A 17,638-nucleotide genomic window follows, 5' to 3' on the forward strand; every position below is an offset into this window, starting at 1 on the left:
TTAAGATTTTTCTTCAAATCATCTTTTTACTTAAGTAAACTTAAGAGAAAATTTTGTGTTATAGTGCAAATGGCAAAAAACTAGTACCATAAATAGGAGACCATTAAATAATTTCAGAACTATTAAAATTAATAAGGTGTATATATGTACCACCACAATCAGCTTATAGGTATTCTGAGTAAGTAACTATTACCCACAGGCTGTTACTGCCATTTGTGAGCTTTCCGCTGCAGACGATGAGAGAAAAAAACAACTGATCACAAAATGACTTGTGGCACTGAAATAACCCTGGTTGCTCAAAGGCCCCACACTGCCTGGTTTCCAACTCCCTTTGTATGATGTAAACTCACGTTACTAAAAACAGAGAAGCCAATCACCCTTAAGGAGAAAGGTCTGCTGGGAACTGCGGAAGACTTATTGCAAACTGAAGAGCACAATGCTTCTTTCAAATGTCCTTTAAAAATACAGGCCAGGAAATCACAAGAGTACCTGTTTTCAGAAATGCAATAACTCAATGTTGAATGTGTAGTCAAACATACAGCTAGAAAAGCTGCATGTGAGGTTCATTCAGTGACCTTGAAAGGGCTTCTTTCATACAAGAGGTGAAAGGTGGAGGCATTTTAATAATATGAAGATAAATGTCCACTTTCAGCCCTGCCAGGATTTCAAAGGAGCCTTCCAATCGGAGGCTCCTGTGGAGACCACATTCTGACCCGTCTTTGTGCACAAGTTCATATCTATCTTGTGCAAACTTCTAAAAAGTGGATTTCTCTGAGCATTGGTGGTATTAAAGACAAAGGACATTTTTAATCATGTTGGTGAGCGAGTGCTTTTCTTAGCAAATAGATGCCTTCCTGCCTCAGGTGCTAAGGAGGAGTCTAGATGTTAAAAATACAGGATAAAAGATAAGCAGCCTCCACATGAGGCCTAAACCAAGCAAAGATTCCCTCCCTGCTGGGCAAAGTTTACTTCCCGAGGTCAATGTTCCATTTTGGAATCAGTCTTTCCTTTTGTCTTCTGCTCTTGGATTCATTAAAGGAAGTCTTGTTATTGTGTCCTAGTGTCCCATGATTCTTCCCGAGTCCTTCTACACATTGCGGCAGAGCTGACGTGTATGTTTCTTGAGGCTCAAATAGAGAGAGAAGTCCTCAATTTTTCTGATGTTCTGGGGCCTCTGTGTGCCCTTCCCTCTACTGGGACTGCTCTTCTCCTGCCACCGTGTGACTGTTTTCTCCAGGTCATCCATGTCTTAGAAAACAGTGCCACCTCAGAAGCCTTTCTATACCCTCCAAGGCAATTTCATGCCTTCTCCCGGTCACCTGCTGTCTTATGTAAGTTTTTCACAGCACTTGTGACTAAAGCATATGGTTAATTTATTTGCATATTTGTTGTTTGTCTCTCTTAAAAGCATGACAAGATCCAGGTAATCCTCCTAGGTTCTCTTCATTGCTGTATCCACAATGCCTGGCATTCCATGCTTGTAATATATAGATACTCAATAAATATGTCTGAAATGAATGAATGAGTAGATGGAAAGTGAGGAATGAGGAATGGGATTCCATAAGCACTAGGATACAAAGAAATTAACACCTTTTGAAAACAAGGAAGTAAACTTATTAAGAGAGACTTGCAGATAGGTTTTAGGCCTCTATGGGCCCAGAAATGCATTACTTTCCTTGTGCTTACCAGAGTGAGATCAATTGCCATTGGCCATCTGGCCTGGTAGCATCTTCTGCAGTACAGAACACATGTTGATGGCAATAAGCATCTTGTATATAGCTTTACAGCAAAGGGAAATACATACCACATTATCACTGCTACCAATCTCATGATGGCTTCGTTAAGAGAATCAAAGAAGTCTCTCAGGGCTTGCCCCTGTTCCTTCATGTTTCCAATCACAAAACCGAAACACATGGAGAAGACAACTAGCCCCAGGGCATTGACCCCATTCACAGATCCTGGAACTGGGACCATCTCCTCTGTGATCCGGGAAAGGGTCTCCATGGCCTCTGACACATTGTTTATCACGGCACTCACGAGGCTTTCGTTGGACGGAATGGGCACTTTAAAGCTTCTCTTCTCATAGTTGGTTTTAAACTTAAAAAATAAAAAAAAAACACAACACGAATTAAAAGAGATTTTCATTTTTTAATGATTTGTTGTTGTTCAAATTTTCTATGATGATATAAATTGCTTTATTTTAAGAACATAATGTTATAGAAAGTATCTGATTATCTATCCATCTATTTATTCATCCATCCATCACCTCTATGTGGCAAACCCCTATTCCTCAACACACATGGCACATGTGCACACAAACAAATACACATAAATCACAACACACACTCAAATACATAAAAAATCATGACAGAGAAGAGATAACTGGGTAAATAAATAGTTGAACCAAACACACACATGTGCTTTTGCTTTCTTCTGACACCCTAATAAAAAGACAATAATGGGATTTTTAAAAGCCATAAAACCCAAATATTCACAATAGTCCTTTTACTTCCTGTGGGGATCATGCTATGGGACCATGAACAAATCACCTAACACCTTTTCTCTCCTATTCCATAGCTGTCAAACAGGGATAACTGTGCTGGTTCTACCTCACAGGGCTGTTGCAATGGTCAAATGAATCATAACATGAGAACATTTTGTAAATTTTAAAGAACTAGGCTAAGGTTGGCTCAGTGACAAAGCCTTTCAGGAATTAGACTCAGCTGGGGATTTCAGTGGACATTAAAAATGAAAAATCTAAAAACACCACTGTTTAAATAATTCCTGATATTATCAGTTCTTAAGAAGAGGTGCCTGGTGAATAGTTGGTGTTGTAATCTTCCAGTCTGGGTCTCCAAGTTCATGGTGGTATTTCTCTTCTAACTCAAGCGATGGCCTTTCCTGATAGCTTCAACATAAATGTGCCAGGCGGGAGATGCTGACAACTTTGCGGTGGCCACATGAAACAATGAAGCCCAACCTTCTATGGTATTAATGAGAGTGAGATTCCTGACCTTGACAGTGATGGTAGCAAATCATCAGTAAGAGTAATAACACATGAATGTTGACTGGATCTAGAGCCTAGGGGAAGCGTGGCCAGACAGGAAGTGCTTGGCCATTTCTTTGTCAAAAGTACGTGGGAGACTTTCTGGTCCATTGGGAAACCATTATTCCCCAAAAAGGACATGGCTGCTGTCAATTCTGGGGATGCATCCCTGAACAACCAGTGGTACTGCTGGGAGTTTCAAGCAACAAAGGACATCCTGTTCTAGCCAACTCTCAAATATCTTCACACTGTTGGGTGCTTATGCATTTTACAGATTGTCCATGGTAGATTTTCAATTCTGATCAGCTTTTTCTATGATTCCAACTCTTTCTCCTTAGACACAGTTTGCAGCCTACTCAGAAACTGTGACCTCATTTGCATTCTGGTCTAAGCCAAATAGATCTGGGGAGATATATTTGCTTCCCCTTCAAAATCCTGTAAATGCAATTCCAAACCAAATACAATAAATGTTCATGAATCAGCACTTTTCCCATCTGAAAGATCTGGAAATCAGCATTTTGATATCACCCAGTGCCAGCTGACTAACTAGAATAGTCAGCCCCGTGGTGCTAGGGTTGGCTGGTTGTATTGAAAGGGGTTTGTTATTTATGGTTATAGTTGCTTTTGAACAAAGAAAGTTGGATTTTTGGCCTCTCTCTATTTTTTTTTAAAAGGAAGGATTCTGTTGAAAATTTGCAAGTGTGTGCATGCATGACCTATTAAAAATAGTCTCGATAAAAATTTTAAAAGGGAAAAAACAAAGGGGAACTTAAATGTGTAAAACTTAGTTCTCCCAGAGGTCAGGGTTTTGTTTTGCTGGTTTTATAGATCCCAAGCAGAAAGGTTAGGGAATTACAACAGAGGTGAATCGACACCATCTGGAGAAGTGTTTGCAACTATTATTTAATCCAGAATGTCTGTTTCCCTTTTCATATTTTGAGCAACAAAGCTTTATACTCAAGTGAGCTTAAAATGAGCTTTTCTGATTTTCATTCCCTAGTAGTAAAATGTATCAATATCTACAATGCAGAAGACTAAGAGTTGCTTGGATGTGAGGCTAGAAGGAACAGAATCTCACTACAGCCTTCAGGTAGGTGTCTGATCACCTTAAATACTGCTTTTTTAGGAAACAGAATGGAATATCAGGAAGATAAGATAATTGTTGCCATCACAATGGATCTGAATTCTGTGTCTGCCATTTATTACCTGTGGGAACTGGTGAATGTTATACAACCCCACCTCCCCTCCGTTGTTATAAATGAGTGGCCTCTTCAGTAAAAGGAAGACAGAGATGCTCACCATATTTTCGTGAGGGCTAAATATAACATTAGTACTTGGCATACAGCAGGCATTCAAAAAATGATACCAGTCCTTTCTGATATGGTTCTGTTTTAGAATCCCTAAGGCCTTTAGTAGTGATAAACAGTCCAATGATTTTAAAATCAAACCCAGAAACTACAGTAGTCTCTTTAATCTTTAAAGCAAGTTATTAATGCAGTTTATATTGGAGTTTGCTTGCTTCATGGACTTTCACATATGGGAGATGTGGGACAGGGAAAGGAAAGGGGCCACTTGATTAGCCCTCTTAACAATAATAAGGACTCAAAGCGCTATCTGTGTGTAGACACACAGTGCTCGGTAAATGGCAAGACTTCAAATACAAGGTAAGAACCATTTCTTGGCCCAGATTTTCTAGAAAACACTGGTGCTTTCCATCAGGTTGGCAAGAGAAATTTTCTTATTATGGAGAAATGAGGTTTGGGGAATAGAGGGTCCCACTTGGTATGGTATGCCAAAGAGGAATTTCAAGGGTGAATTAGTGGCTATAGAGTGTTTACCTGTTTAAAGCAGGCTTCCACCAGATTTGGAGGGAACATATTCCTGCAAAGAAAATAGCAAGCAATTGAAAAATTTCCCATAGTAAGTTTGCTCCTTAGATAGTTTCATTGTGTTGAAAGTAGAGATTTCATTGAACCATGCAGCAAATGAAGAAAGAGAAATTTTGGTGAATTTTATGACTTGAAATGAAGCATATGGTTATCCCTAAGAGTGGCCCATGTAATTCATATTTTTCAGAAAGTATCACATTCACCTTGACTGTCAGCTATTGGGGTTCTTTGTTCAGCCACTATGCCATCAAAACCCTGCTCCAAGGGAGAATCAAAATGAGAATGGAAAACCTTTAATCATTAGCAGCATCGCTGACTGAGGTATTATTTAGTAGTGGTTATTTGGGTTATTGTTCCATGTGTCTAGCTCTGAATCCAAAGTTCATGGTTGGACTGTGAAATTTTGTTCTCCAAAAAAACCTCTCAAAGGCTATTGGGGGATGGGACATTGGCAATGAATCCCTGGAGGCTCTTTGGTGGTCAATGGAAGACGGTGCACAAAATCCGAACTTGAGGCTTATGTGGCAGGGTTTGTCACTTTCTCAGAGACTGTCAGAGCAGTTGTTTGAGTTCACTGTCAGGGAGGGGCAACATTCTGGCTACCCAGTGTGACACTGGACAAGGCATGGCACCCATTTGTGTCCTAGCTGACTCATCTGTTAAAGAGAAGATTAGATTAGACCCTCATTGGCAGAAAACATGACCCAGGCAGTTAGATGGGCTCAAAATTCCAAAACTTGGGGCTGGGGTTGTAGCTCAGTGGTAGAGTGCTTGCCTAGCATGTGTGAGGCACTGGGTTCAATTCTCAGCACCACATATAAATAAATAAATAAATAAATAAATAAATAAATAAATAAATGTCCATTGACAACTTAAAAAAAAAAAAGGATCCAGAAGTTGTATGTATCACAGCCCTACACTGGGTTATAAACTTGTTTCCTTTTCCTTCATATCTATGCTCCTTGTATTTGCTTCTATAACCTTGATAGAAGTTTGTGTAGAGGAGATGCCAGGATAAAGGCTCAAGCCAAGTGACTGGGTGGAGGCTGGATATTCATACACTTGTCACTAAGGCAAAAGGGGCCAGGAATTCACAGTGCTCTGATGGACCAACCATATTGGAGATTGCAAGAGCCAACTCTTCAAATCAGGGTAGAAATTACAGGAAAAGAGAGTGTGATGAAATACCTCTGATCCAAACTACCTGAGGTCAAGTTCATGGAAACACAGTGAAAAGCTTTAATTAACTTTATGAACTAAATAAAAACATAGTTATTGGTTTGAAATAATATGATAGGGTGGCTTGTTAATTTCTGATCATTGTGATTAACTCCCTGAAAAGGGCTTTCAAGAATGGGCCTCAAGGGCTGGCAGGGCTTACATATAGATGGTGCCAAGTTACCCACAGTGGGAATTGGGGGGTGCTGCTTAGGAGACCCTCATTCCCCAAATCTCTTTGGACTCTAGCTGCCATAGACCTGCTCCTTGAGATGACACACAAAATCAATCCCTCGGGGGAGCTTCCTTCAGATGATCAAAGGGAGTCCTTCAGAGTGTGTATCTAGGACAGGCAACCTAGCCACTGCGCAGGTGAGTTGTGAAGAAGGGAAGAGAAGGTTAGGTTTGGGGAACACAGTTTGGATGAGGCTACTTGGTGGGGGAATGCAAAGCAGATGGGGGATGTCGAGGCCTCTGCTGGGAAGTCATCCATCTGCCCTTCCAGACCCATTCTCTATTCTTCTCTGTGACACTGGGCCATGGCATAATGATTCTTTAGCCTTCTGGTTGCCCACTGGGTGTGTCTAGTGGAATCACTGGTAGGTCACAGGGTAGAGAGAGAAAGTGGCCCATGTATATATTCTCCCAGCTCTCTCTTTGATGGGTTTGGTGGCAGCTCCTTTCCTTCAAATAAGCCAGAGCTTCGATCCGAGGCCCCCGTCCCAGGGCTACAGCCTTTTCTGGGTTCCAGTAACAGCTCCCTTCCTTTGTCTATTCATAGCCAGGATGGTAACAAAGCAGCTTCCTACTATCAGTCCTCTGGTGCCCAGCATCCCTTGGAGGTTCCCTTAACCCTGCTTGTACTTTGCAAACCCTCTTTAATGGTCCTTTTGAGTATAGTGTATGCTTCTTGCTAGGACCTGACTGATCACAGGGCAGGTGTACATGAGAGAAAGCAGGAAGGCACTAGGATCAACCTCTGGCTTGCTTTACCTTTCTGTGAAAGGTAAACTATTACCAAGTCTGCTTTGAGTATTAGCTAAGACTTGCTTGTAATCAGCTACCCTTTAATGTTTTATTATTGATCTGCCAAATTCTTTCTTCATAAATAGTACAAGAGGAAAAACTTGGGAAGGCAGTGACCAGACAATCTCTAAAGTCCCTTCTGGAACTATATTGTAATGTATAATGAACAATGAAACAGATCACTAGTTCTAAGTTAGAAGTCCAATGATTAGCCTAAAAACCAGCCTGAAAGAATAAGACTTCTGGAAAGTAAATTACTAATATTCCAAGGTGAACTTCACAGTGGAGAGAACTTAGTGATAAGATTCTGAATCCTAAAAGCAGGGCTCTCAAAATCTTTCCCTTCTCCCTAGTCATCTTACATCTTTTATATGAGCTCAGAAATTAGATTCTTAGTTCAGTTTCTGTTAAAAAAAGAAGTAAAGACGTGAGTTTTGTTCCAGGCTTGGTAAGGCTGGTTCAGTAAGACACCTCTCTCAGGGTTTGATTCTCTTCCCCAAATAAGGGAGGCTAGTGGTCAGCATATACCCCAAAGGATGGGCCTGCAAGGACGTACCTGATTAGATCCAGGAAGGCATCTGCAGCGGTCACTTGCACAATTTTGCCTTCTCTGTGCATGTTTTCCTTTGTGCCCTTCCCAGGGTGGATGATGATGACAATGATTATGCCAATCACCACAGCAATGATGGTGGTCGTCATGTAATAGACTACAGCTCGCATGCCCATCTTCCCTGATGCCTTACTATCTAGGGCCGCCATTCCTGGGGAAGGCAAACAGAAGGAGAATTTCAGGAGTCAGATGAAGGAATTCTGCAGTGGAAGACAATGGAAACCGCATTTCCTTCTGTACTCCCCTTCACTCGTCCCACCCGGCAGTGTGTGATAGGAGAACTTGGCCCCACATTGAATCAGAGGATCCCAAAAAGGGAAGGGAAAATCCGTAGGATGGCTGAATATCAGTGAACATGTGGTCACCCATTTTCTGCCCCAAAAGTTGATTCCACTTGGCCAAAGAAGACCTGCTCTGATGGTTTGAAAGTGCAAGTCATTTCTTCCCCTGGTTACTACTGGTTGAGGAGCCTACAGGAGGAGTTGTGAGTAGTGTGTGTGTGTACGTATACAGAAATAATAATAAAAAAATTTCCAGTAGGATGATCTAAATTTACTTCGATTTCAAGTATGTGGTGATTTACAGTGACTAACTGCCATTAGATTCTTTCCAAAGAGTGACTATTTTATTAATGCTTTGGGGGAGTATATATTTTATATGGTGTATTTTATGTAACACTGAAGTTATTATTCCCATCACCTGTACATCTATCTTCAATTTGCATTTTAGGTAAACACTTGTCCTAAAGTCAAAATTCTCATCCAGTTTCTCTGCTGGTTCATCTCATCTCATCAAATCAAAAAAAAAAAATTATTTTGGTGGCATTCTTCACATTCCTGCCCTGTTTTCCTCTCCTTGCCCCAGAAGGTCTAGGATACGTCATTGTGAGTTAAAATACCCCTTCCCCTCATTTTCAAGACATCTTCAGAGTCAACTTGAGAGAAATTTTCATCTTGCTAAAAAAGAGACATGACTTTGAAGGTGGCCGGGTAGCACTAGCTAGTAGGACTCAAATCAGTGCCTTTTGGGCTGGAAAATAGTTGGAAAGGACACAAAATTCTCAAAAGACTAAATCGTCTCTAATATGGGCTCTTCCATATCATTTGCTGCTTCCTTACTTTTCTTCTTTCTTTATCCTCCCCGATTCCTCTGTAACACTAAAATCCTATTATATCCTATTCCAATTAGAATTCATCAGACTCTAGGAAATAAAATGTGTAGGTTTAAATTTTTTTTAAAAAAAAGACTATTTTCTTTACTATTTATAATGATGTTTCCATAATGTATTCAAGATTATTTTAAATGCATTTAAATGACAGATATCAGATTCTAATGTTGGTTCAATATTTAGGTAGTGACCATGTCCACATAAACATACTTAGAACAATGTGAAGCATTAAAACAAACAAACAAACGAACAAACAAAAAAAATCCACGATGGCCAGGTAACTGGTTGGGTTTGTCAAAAAATGATACTGAAGATATAAAGGTAAAAAAAAATGAAGCCATGACTTTCAATTTACAATTCCATTTGTATTCAAGTCATACAATCTGTAATCTTCATAATAAGCATATACTTAGTATCTGGTATGTTCTTATTTTTAACAACAACCTATATAGCAGATTTTTTTTTTTAAAATTAAGCCTAAGACTAAGGTTTTAGAATCAAGTTTAATGGAGTAGAAACTTGAACTCAGAGTTTATGTAACTAAATTTACTGAATGTTCTGCTTCTGAGAAAACCAATTACAGCTCCCACAAATGAGGAGGCCAACTTGGCTTTAGTGTATGAACATAACCTCCTTTGTCCTTGCCCACTTTCTTGAAACCCAGGGCTAAGTGTCTAGTTATTGAGATGGCACCACTTCAGTAATGAACTACATTATAAATGGGCTAATCTGTTCTCAGCTAAGGTGTCCCCTCCCACCACTTCCATTCTCAGATCCGAATCCTTTGAAAAGATCTTGACTTTCTGTGCTTATGATGATTTATCCTTCCCATGATTGCCTGAACCAGTCACCACTGAAGCCTGCAATTCTTCTGGCTCTTTCCCTCCTGACCCAGGAGTGGTGGAAGCACATTAGGCCGGATATCTCTGCTAGGAGGTACTGGGCCACAGTTTTCTTCCTCTGAGATGCTTTCTTTCCCTCCTCCCATTCTGTGGCACTGCTCCGTACTCATGCCAGCTCTTCTCTGACGCTCCTGTCACTAGTTTTGACCTATAGCTATCAGAGACAATGCTAAATGATCAAGAGGGCACTGGGGAACAAAGTGGGAGACAAAGAGGTTCCATCTCCCCCCAACTCCCTGGGGAGACAGACAGGGAAAGTTATCCCAGTATCCACAGCTGTTGGGCTATCAACTCTAGGAAATAAAATGTGTAGGTTTTACATTTTTTAAAAAATGAAAACCAATACTGAAGTATTTTCTCCATACTTTCTATCCTGAAAAAGCTGAAGACAACCAGCACAAGGCATTCTCTTAGCCATGAGCACAGAAAGAGAACCAAGAGTAACTTGAGAGGCCTCATCTACTTCTGCATGTTGGTCCTTTCTTTCTGAAAGAGAATAAGACCACAGTGGCTATTGTTTTAGCTAAGGAAGAGCAGTGGTGGGTATCTCCATGAAGGTCTTTGTCCTAAAGGGGGCTGAGTTCCATACAGGATACTTGCACACCTTTGCTCCTGGGGTGCTCCAGCTTGTAAAACTAAAAAGACCATCAGGAACAGGGCCATACATCATCAGCAGGGATGCAAGGGCCTTAATACTGGGGAACCAGGAAAGTGGAGAAAAAACTCTGGAAGAGGAAACCCCAAGTGAGCTTCCTTTCCCTTACCTGAACTCCCTTTCCCCCAACCTTGTGAAATATGAGAGACTAAGCTTAGTGCCAGAAACTAAGCACATGTCAGAGGGTCTGGGGGCAAGGTTAAAGTACTAAATCACTTTGTAGAAAAGGGAATTTGGGAAAGAATGCCCTAAATGTTTGCAAAGGAGAAAGTTTGCATTGAGCCTTGTCACTTACTTTAAAATATATGGGAGAAAAGGGCACTGGGGCGATGGGGAGACAGGAAACCACTTGGGTATGGGGTATTTGTGGGAATGTGTTACAACAACAATGCATTCATGCATTCATCTAAGTGTGTATTTGAGAAACACATTCCAGAGAGAGCAGTAAAGATAGGGATCTTGACTTGTCTCTCTCTCTCTTTTTATTTTTTTCATTGGGTTTGGGCTTAGCCCCATTCAAGACATCATGGCATCTTTATTATGAAAACAACCTGCCATTGGAATCAAGACCTTCGTGAGACCCAAGAAATTCTATATTGTGTGATTGCTACAAGTACCATGATGGCTCTTGCAGTCACTACAATGTGTTTGCATGTTTTGTGTTAACCAAAAGTTAATTCAAAATACACAAAACATACAAACACATTGTATATTTTTGTATACTTGCTGGTCCACTGACTCACCAAGTTTTGTGTGTGATGGTACATGTTCATTCGATTCAATGACAATTCTATAATGCAGATGTTATTGTTATTATTTTACAGGTGAAGAAACAAGAGGTGATAGAAGCTAAGTAAACTTCCCAGTGCTGCACAGTTAATAAACAACAGTGGCAGGATCCAAACCCAACGTCCAAGAGTATCCTTACCACTTTAATTCTTAAGGATAAGCAAGGAGCCACCATATTGTACTTGCTTGTTATCCATGCTGACTCTCTTAGCCTTCTGACACTGCATTCAATGTTGAGATGAGCCACTTGGCTTGAGGAAAATTCTACGGAAGGTTGTCATTGTGGAAAGCCTCTGTCCAGTTCTTCCGCATTCCCTAAACATACCTGAAGGCTGAGCTGAGGAATGCTGGCCACTAGAAGGACTAGCTAGAGATCTGAAATATTAGCACAAACTCTTCACCATTCCAGAACATGCATGTTGTAATAGAGGGTGGAGGGCCATGGATTCTTGCTGGCTGTGAGCACTTGAGTCTTATTTTCCTTTTTTGGAAATCTGCCCATCGATAACCAGTCATCAAGCAAGGAACCAATTCTGCAAACCTATGATATGTTCACCAATGAGTTAAGCCTTGAAAGGAGACTGAACAGGCTTTCTAGAATGTACAAGATCAAAACTTTGCTTCAAAGACTTAAATAGTTTAGGCAGCAGTCACTTGGAAGATACAGAAAAGAAAGAGAATTCTTTGAAACGATGATGCAATTATGTTTTTGTCTTTGAAGACAGTCTTTGGGTGATCAGTTTAGCACAACAAATATGCACCGAATTCATGGGTTTTTGTTTTCTTTTTTGAGGGGAGGGGAATGAATATGTATGTGGAGCTCTGTAAATCTGTATTGTAAATTAGATTCCTTTTGGTATAATATTTGATATGACTTCTTGGATAAGTAAAATATGTATTCAGCCAAATATTAAAGGGTAAAGTAAATAATTCCAAGTTACTAAGGTTCTGCCATTTGCATGGATTTCATTCTCTCATCTGTTGAAATATTTATGTCTTATAAATTAACGTGTTTCAGTCTGCCTCCTCCTATCCCAACCCCAACACCGTCAGCACCAATTCCTGTCTCTGGTTTGGAAACGTGGAATCTAAAGCGGCAGACTTCTGTTTTGAATTGTCTTTCCACTGATCCTCATGACATTCCATTGTTCTTCCAAGGCCCCTGGATAAGGCCCAGAAAGAACAGAAAGGGATAATGGCAACTGCTGATGCAAGAAGATTGTTCTGCTTCAGTTTTTATTTTATTTTAGATGTACTCCTCCTCCACAATGCAGTTCTCAAACATCATCTAATGAAAGCCGCCTGTTCTCAGCCTTCCTAGAATTTCAAGATGGGCACACTTACAACCCGGATGAGCTCTAACATGTACCGTATTCATGTGAATACAAGGTGATTTTTTAAATAGGAAAATGAAACTCTAAATCTACAATATACTTCATAATGACAGATTTACAAATAGGTCCCTAAGTCCTACGCAGCTGCCTCGTGCTGGATTTTGGGCACATTGTCACCCCAGAAGGGGAGGGAGCTAGGGGCTAGAAAACTCCCAGAGGAAAGGCAAGAGAGTGAGAACTTTACTTCTTAAGGACAAGCAAGGAGACACCGCAAGAGTTTTTTGATAATATATATAGTTTTTCTGAACTACAATATTTTCTTCAACCCCTTTGTAGAATAACCAGTAAGAAACTAAAAAGTTCTGTGATTCCATGGGTTCCAGAACCAAAGGCGAATACTTAAAAGTGAAATTCCTTATTGTTGGTAAAGAATAACTGTACAGAATCACTGTACTACAACTTTGAATTACAGTTCCTGAGCAGGTAACAGCCTCAGAACTTAATTAATGTATTTATTTTTAAAATATATTTTTTTTAGTTGTCAATAGACCTTTATTTTATTTATTTATAAGTGGTGCTGAGACTAGAACCCAGTGCCTCACACATGTTAGGTAAGCACTCTGCCACTGAGCCACAACCCTCAGAACTTATTTAAAAGACAATATTCTAAAGACTTAAGGCCAATCTCAGGCTAAGAAAATGAAGATGCTGATCTCTGTACCTGGACAGAAATCACATCTGGACAGAAATTGTATGAACACTGTAACAAGGGGGAAAGTTTTAGAAAAGTTTCACTTTTTGGGATTTTGAGAATTTTTAGAAGCACATTCCTTTAACTTAATTAATTTTTTAAAAAAAAATAGCTCAGGGATTAAGAGTGTAGGCTGTGGCGTTAGAATACCAGGATTCCACTTTTGGCTTCGGTACCGTATGGCCTCTCTAAGCCTCAGTTCTCATCTGTACTATGGGAATAATAAAAGCTCCCTCATAGGCATTAAAAAGGGGCTTCTGTATGGTGCTTGGACCATGGTAAGCTTTTGGCAAATCTTAGCTATTATTACTAATTAAGCAGATAAATAATAACCATGCTGCTCACCAAGTATTATTTCACCTCTCTCAGCCTCTGTTTATCATCTAGAAAGAAGCTAATCATACCTAGGTGGCAAGATTAAACATAACTAAACACTGTACAAAGGAGACCCTGGATAATGACAGTCACAGTAAGTCTATGTTTTCCTCTACTAGAACTTAGTGCCAAGAGAGCAGAACCATCTGTTTTCTTCATTGCTGTACCTCAGAGAACAAAACCAAGGAAGCATTAGAACAGCGCTGGCACCCAGGAAGCGCCTCTAGTTATTTGTTGATGAAACAGTTGTTGTTGTGCTGGGTAGAGGCCACACACACTTATTTTTTTTAAACACTTAGATTGGGTTACTATACAGATTATAAGAACTAAAGCTGCTTTTGCTAAAATACTCTGAAATTTAGATTCTTCCATTTTGATTCATCTTCCCTCAATGAATCTAAAATAATGAGGTTCATTCTATCTGGAACAATGAGAGATATACCTTGTGGGGAAAAATAGACCAAGTACACATGGCCTCATCTGGAACTTCATTTCTGGACCTGGGAGGTCATTATTGCAAGGTGTCCCCAGGCAGGCCAGGAGGGTCAGGATGCTGGCAGACCTCTACTCTGCAACACCCAGACCCCCGTCCAACTGGCCCTTTGTCTTCCCTCTCCCACTCTTAAATTTTCTAACATATTTGATAACATATTTCTGATCTCCTCTGCTAACAAATTTCACTCTTTCAAATGAACCTATGGAAGTAATTGCTATTATTCCATCTGTCCATATGTTCAGAAGAATGAGTGAATAAACAAAAAAGTAAAAAGGAAAGAAGGGAATGGCACAGAGGAGTTAGGGCTATATAAGTGCTTACTGTGCATGTCATGAAATCAGTTTAGTGAATCATGGCTAGTATTTTTATTCACTAATGAAAAGGTTATAATAGAAAATACCAGAGTGTGTCACATTTGATAAAGTACTATTTTATTACATTTTTTCAGCCCTCTGGTATATGCATATATGTACCAGGTCACAGTGCAAAATGTTTTTATTATTGTAGGTGCAGGTTTGCAACACTGGTATATACTCCCATTCTGATAATAGCTCAGGCTTTAAAAAGAAGCTATGAGCTATGGTCTTCCCTTCTCATCATTTTCACGTCCTGTGTCCTTGGGCTGTCCACCAGACCCAAGAACTCATTTCATCTCACTGGGGAAGGCCAAGAAAATGAAGGTGCTTAGCACTGGTACCTGGTCAATTCATCTGGACAGAAATCTTAGAGGGGAAACAAGGGGGAAAGCTTTAGAAAAGTTTTACTTCATGGAATTTTGAGAAAAGAAGGCAATTTACTTTTATCAGTGTTTCCTAGTGAAGAATTAAATCATCTTCACAAAGAGCTGAGAAAGATCTTCTAGCATTCACAGTCAATTAAATCACAAGTATTTTCACATGGGTATTCACGTGGGCCAAAGTTTTTCTGACATATGTTCATAATATCATAGAACTTGCCATTTCATTTACCTAGAACACCACCCAGCTTTATAAGATTGAATGCCACGAAAATGACAAGGGAAAGTCTGTCACGAACTTGCCACTTGTGACGGCGTATGATTTGTCAGGCAAATGGATTTTTAAAATTTGACCCTTAAAACTTGTCAACAAGTCTTTTTCTTCGAGCTCCAGTGTTCCCTAGGAAAATGAAGTGCAGAAAAGCAAAAAGAGAAACATTCTCCTTTTTGAAAGATTGTATAAATGGAAAAAAAAATCAGTGGAGCAGACAATATTATTAGTGGCAGAAAAAGTCAAATAAATCACTTTTACCCTCAGTCTGGTAGGGCTAAGCAGACAATTCCTTTTCTCTGGCTACAGCTGTCCTTTGAGAATGAACTCCCACATAAGGAAGCACCGAGGGGAAACTGAGGCCCAACTTCCATCACTGCTACCTCTAATGTCCAAGAGTGTCCAACGCCCTTTGGCTTAACCTTTGGAGAGGAGACTGCCTGTCCTGGCCATCCAGCAGTGGTGGCCTCTGAGTCTGAGGTTTTGCTTCCCTCTGCACTAGTCTGGAACATTCAGTGGACTTTCAGGCTCACACAGCCCTGTGATGGTCTTGTCATTTGGCTCGCCAGGGAGCCCACCGCAGGGACTTCCTCTCAGTCTCAAGCAAGGTCGCCAGAAACTCTCAGAAGGGGCAACCCTGAAATTCTCTCCTCAGAGGCCCACAGCTGCCGGCGCGAGACCCACGGGGAGTGATTTAGATACCCATTTACCCTTCACATTAGCCCATCCTTCGCTCACAGTATTGGAATGTGCGGCACAATATGCTTTTTTGAAGAGGAACCAGAGAGTAATTCATCTTCTTTATGTGTGCTAAGCAGAGCAAGAGGGATAGGCGAGCGGGACCCACGATGAGCTGGGGAGTAATGATTAGTAACAGCTGACAGCCTCAGACCAAGACCCTTTCTTTGGTTACCTCATTGTAACAGCCGAGCACAAAGGAATGACTGTCCTCTTGCCAAGACTTAGAAACCCAGGACCACAGAAAACAGCAGCAAAAAGAAAAGTGTGTGTTGGGCAGTGGGGACAATGGGCTGGCCAAAGCGACTCTTGGTCGTACCTGTAAAGCTGGCTTTGCAAAGAAACCTCTGTCCTGCAGGAACAGGCACCTCCCTGCCAGGGTGGGCCATCCACGGGCACCATTAACTAGGAGTGTTAGCATTAGTGGGGAAAAGTAGGTGAATTCACTAACAGAAAGAGCCCGCAGAGAGCAGTGAATTACTCTGGTTTAATGAGAGGAAGTTCTGTGAGGCCAGAGCCCCAGCCCCCCCTGCCTTTTTACCCCAAAAGAATCAACCAACCACTGGATGAATAGTTTGCAATTTCCAAAAAAGCCGTCTTTACTTTGGATTGTGTTTCCCGCAATGCGAAAGGCCTCCCTGGGTGACTTTCTTAGGAAGATGGTCAAGACAGCACGTTTCCTAGCTGGCAGGGTGCGGAGTGGCCACGACAGATTCCACAACTGGGCTCCGCTTGTCGAAAGTCAACCAAAGGGCGTCTGGAGCTGACTGTAGAGCATGTCCGGCTCCCAGGGGGGCCCTTTCTTCCCACGAAGGGCCTGTCCCTCACAGAAGAATAGGGATTGGAACGAAAGCCTCAGAGAAGTTGAAAGCAACATATGGATGCTGAAGACCAATTGGACCTGGCCCCGCTTCCAAAAGAACAGCTGAAGCGAGTGTGACTCCAGGCCCAGCACTGAGGCCGGGAGGCAGTGGACTCCTGGGCCAAAGGAACTGAACACCCCTGGTGAATGGTTTTCTGCCACCCCTCCTCTCCCCCATCCCCATGCCTCGACATGGACAGAGCCTGGAACCAGAACCCAACCTGAGCACTCTGAACTGGACTGAGGCTAAGGGTGTGACTCAAGACTGAAGTCTTGATTTTTCAAAAAGAAGTATTTTTTATAAGAAAAAAAAAATAAAAGAAACAACTAGAGAACACAACATGTTCACCTTATCTATTTTCTAAATTAAATCCAGAGATGTGAATCTTATCTACTTTATAAAGAATATATTTTTAATAAAATTCAGGTCCACGTTTTGGCCAGCTAGGATATAGTTTGTGCCAAATTAAATCTTTAGGGATAGAGTTGAGGGATGAGGAGAGGACAAAGAGAAGACTGTGGAGATAAGAGAGTAGAGAATGACGGGAGGAGAAAGAGAAAGAGAAACTGAAAAGCAGACAAATTTGGGTGGAATAAAAGTTCAGTCGGGGCTTTCCTTGTAGTATATTTCTTGGGCGGTGGCCTACAAACATCTCCTTTTAGCTCTGATTAGTTTTCTCAGCATTTAAAAAGCGCATCAATTGTTCTTATCTAATCTATAAAGGAATAGTCACACCCAGGGAGTCAGAGATTATATTCTCCCAGCTACCTG

At 40.9% G+C, this 17,638-nt stretch overlaps 1 protein-coding gene and 1 long non-coding RNA gene across 3 annotated transcripts in view; one reads left to right on the plus strand and one right to left on the minus strand.

Annotated features, from left to right (window-relative positions):
- The window catches only part of Slc1a3 (solute carrier family 1 member 3), a 78,384-nt gene that overhangs the window by 9,537 nt on the left and 51,209 nt on the right, over positions 1-17,638 (minus strand). For both annotated transcript variants that reach the window (XM_015496356.2, XM_048802889.1), the window contains exons 4-6: positions 7,736-7,940; positions 4,885-4,927; positions 1,805-2,097 (exon numbers count right to left, since the gene is read on the minus strand). In XM_015496356.2, the coding sequence (XP_015351842.1) occupies positions 1,805-2,097; positions 4,885-4,927; positions 7,736-7,940 (541 nt within the window). The remainder of the gene's footprint in view (positions 1-1,804; positions 2,098-4,884; positions 4,928-7,735; positions 7,941-17,638) is intronic.
- Positions 1,471-17,103, plus strand: LOC125616735. The gene is made up of 3 exons (XR_007347471.1): positions 1,471-1,637; positions 10,388-10,395; positions 17,093-17,103. It is a non-coding gene; the product is annotated as an uncharacterized LOC125616735 (long non-coding RNA).

This window comes from Marmota marmota, unplaced genomic scaffold (genome assembly GCF_001458135.2).
Source record: "Marmota marmota marmota unplaced genomic scaffold, marMar, whole genome shotgun sequence".
Lineage (NCBI taxonomy): Eukaryota > Metazoa > Chordata > Mammalia > Rodentia > Sciuridae > Marmota > Marmota marmota.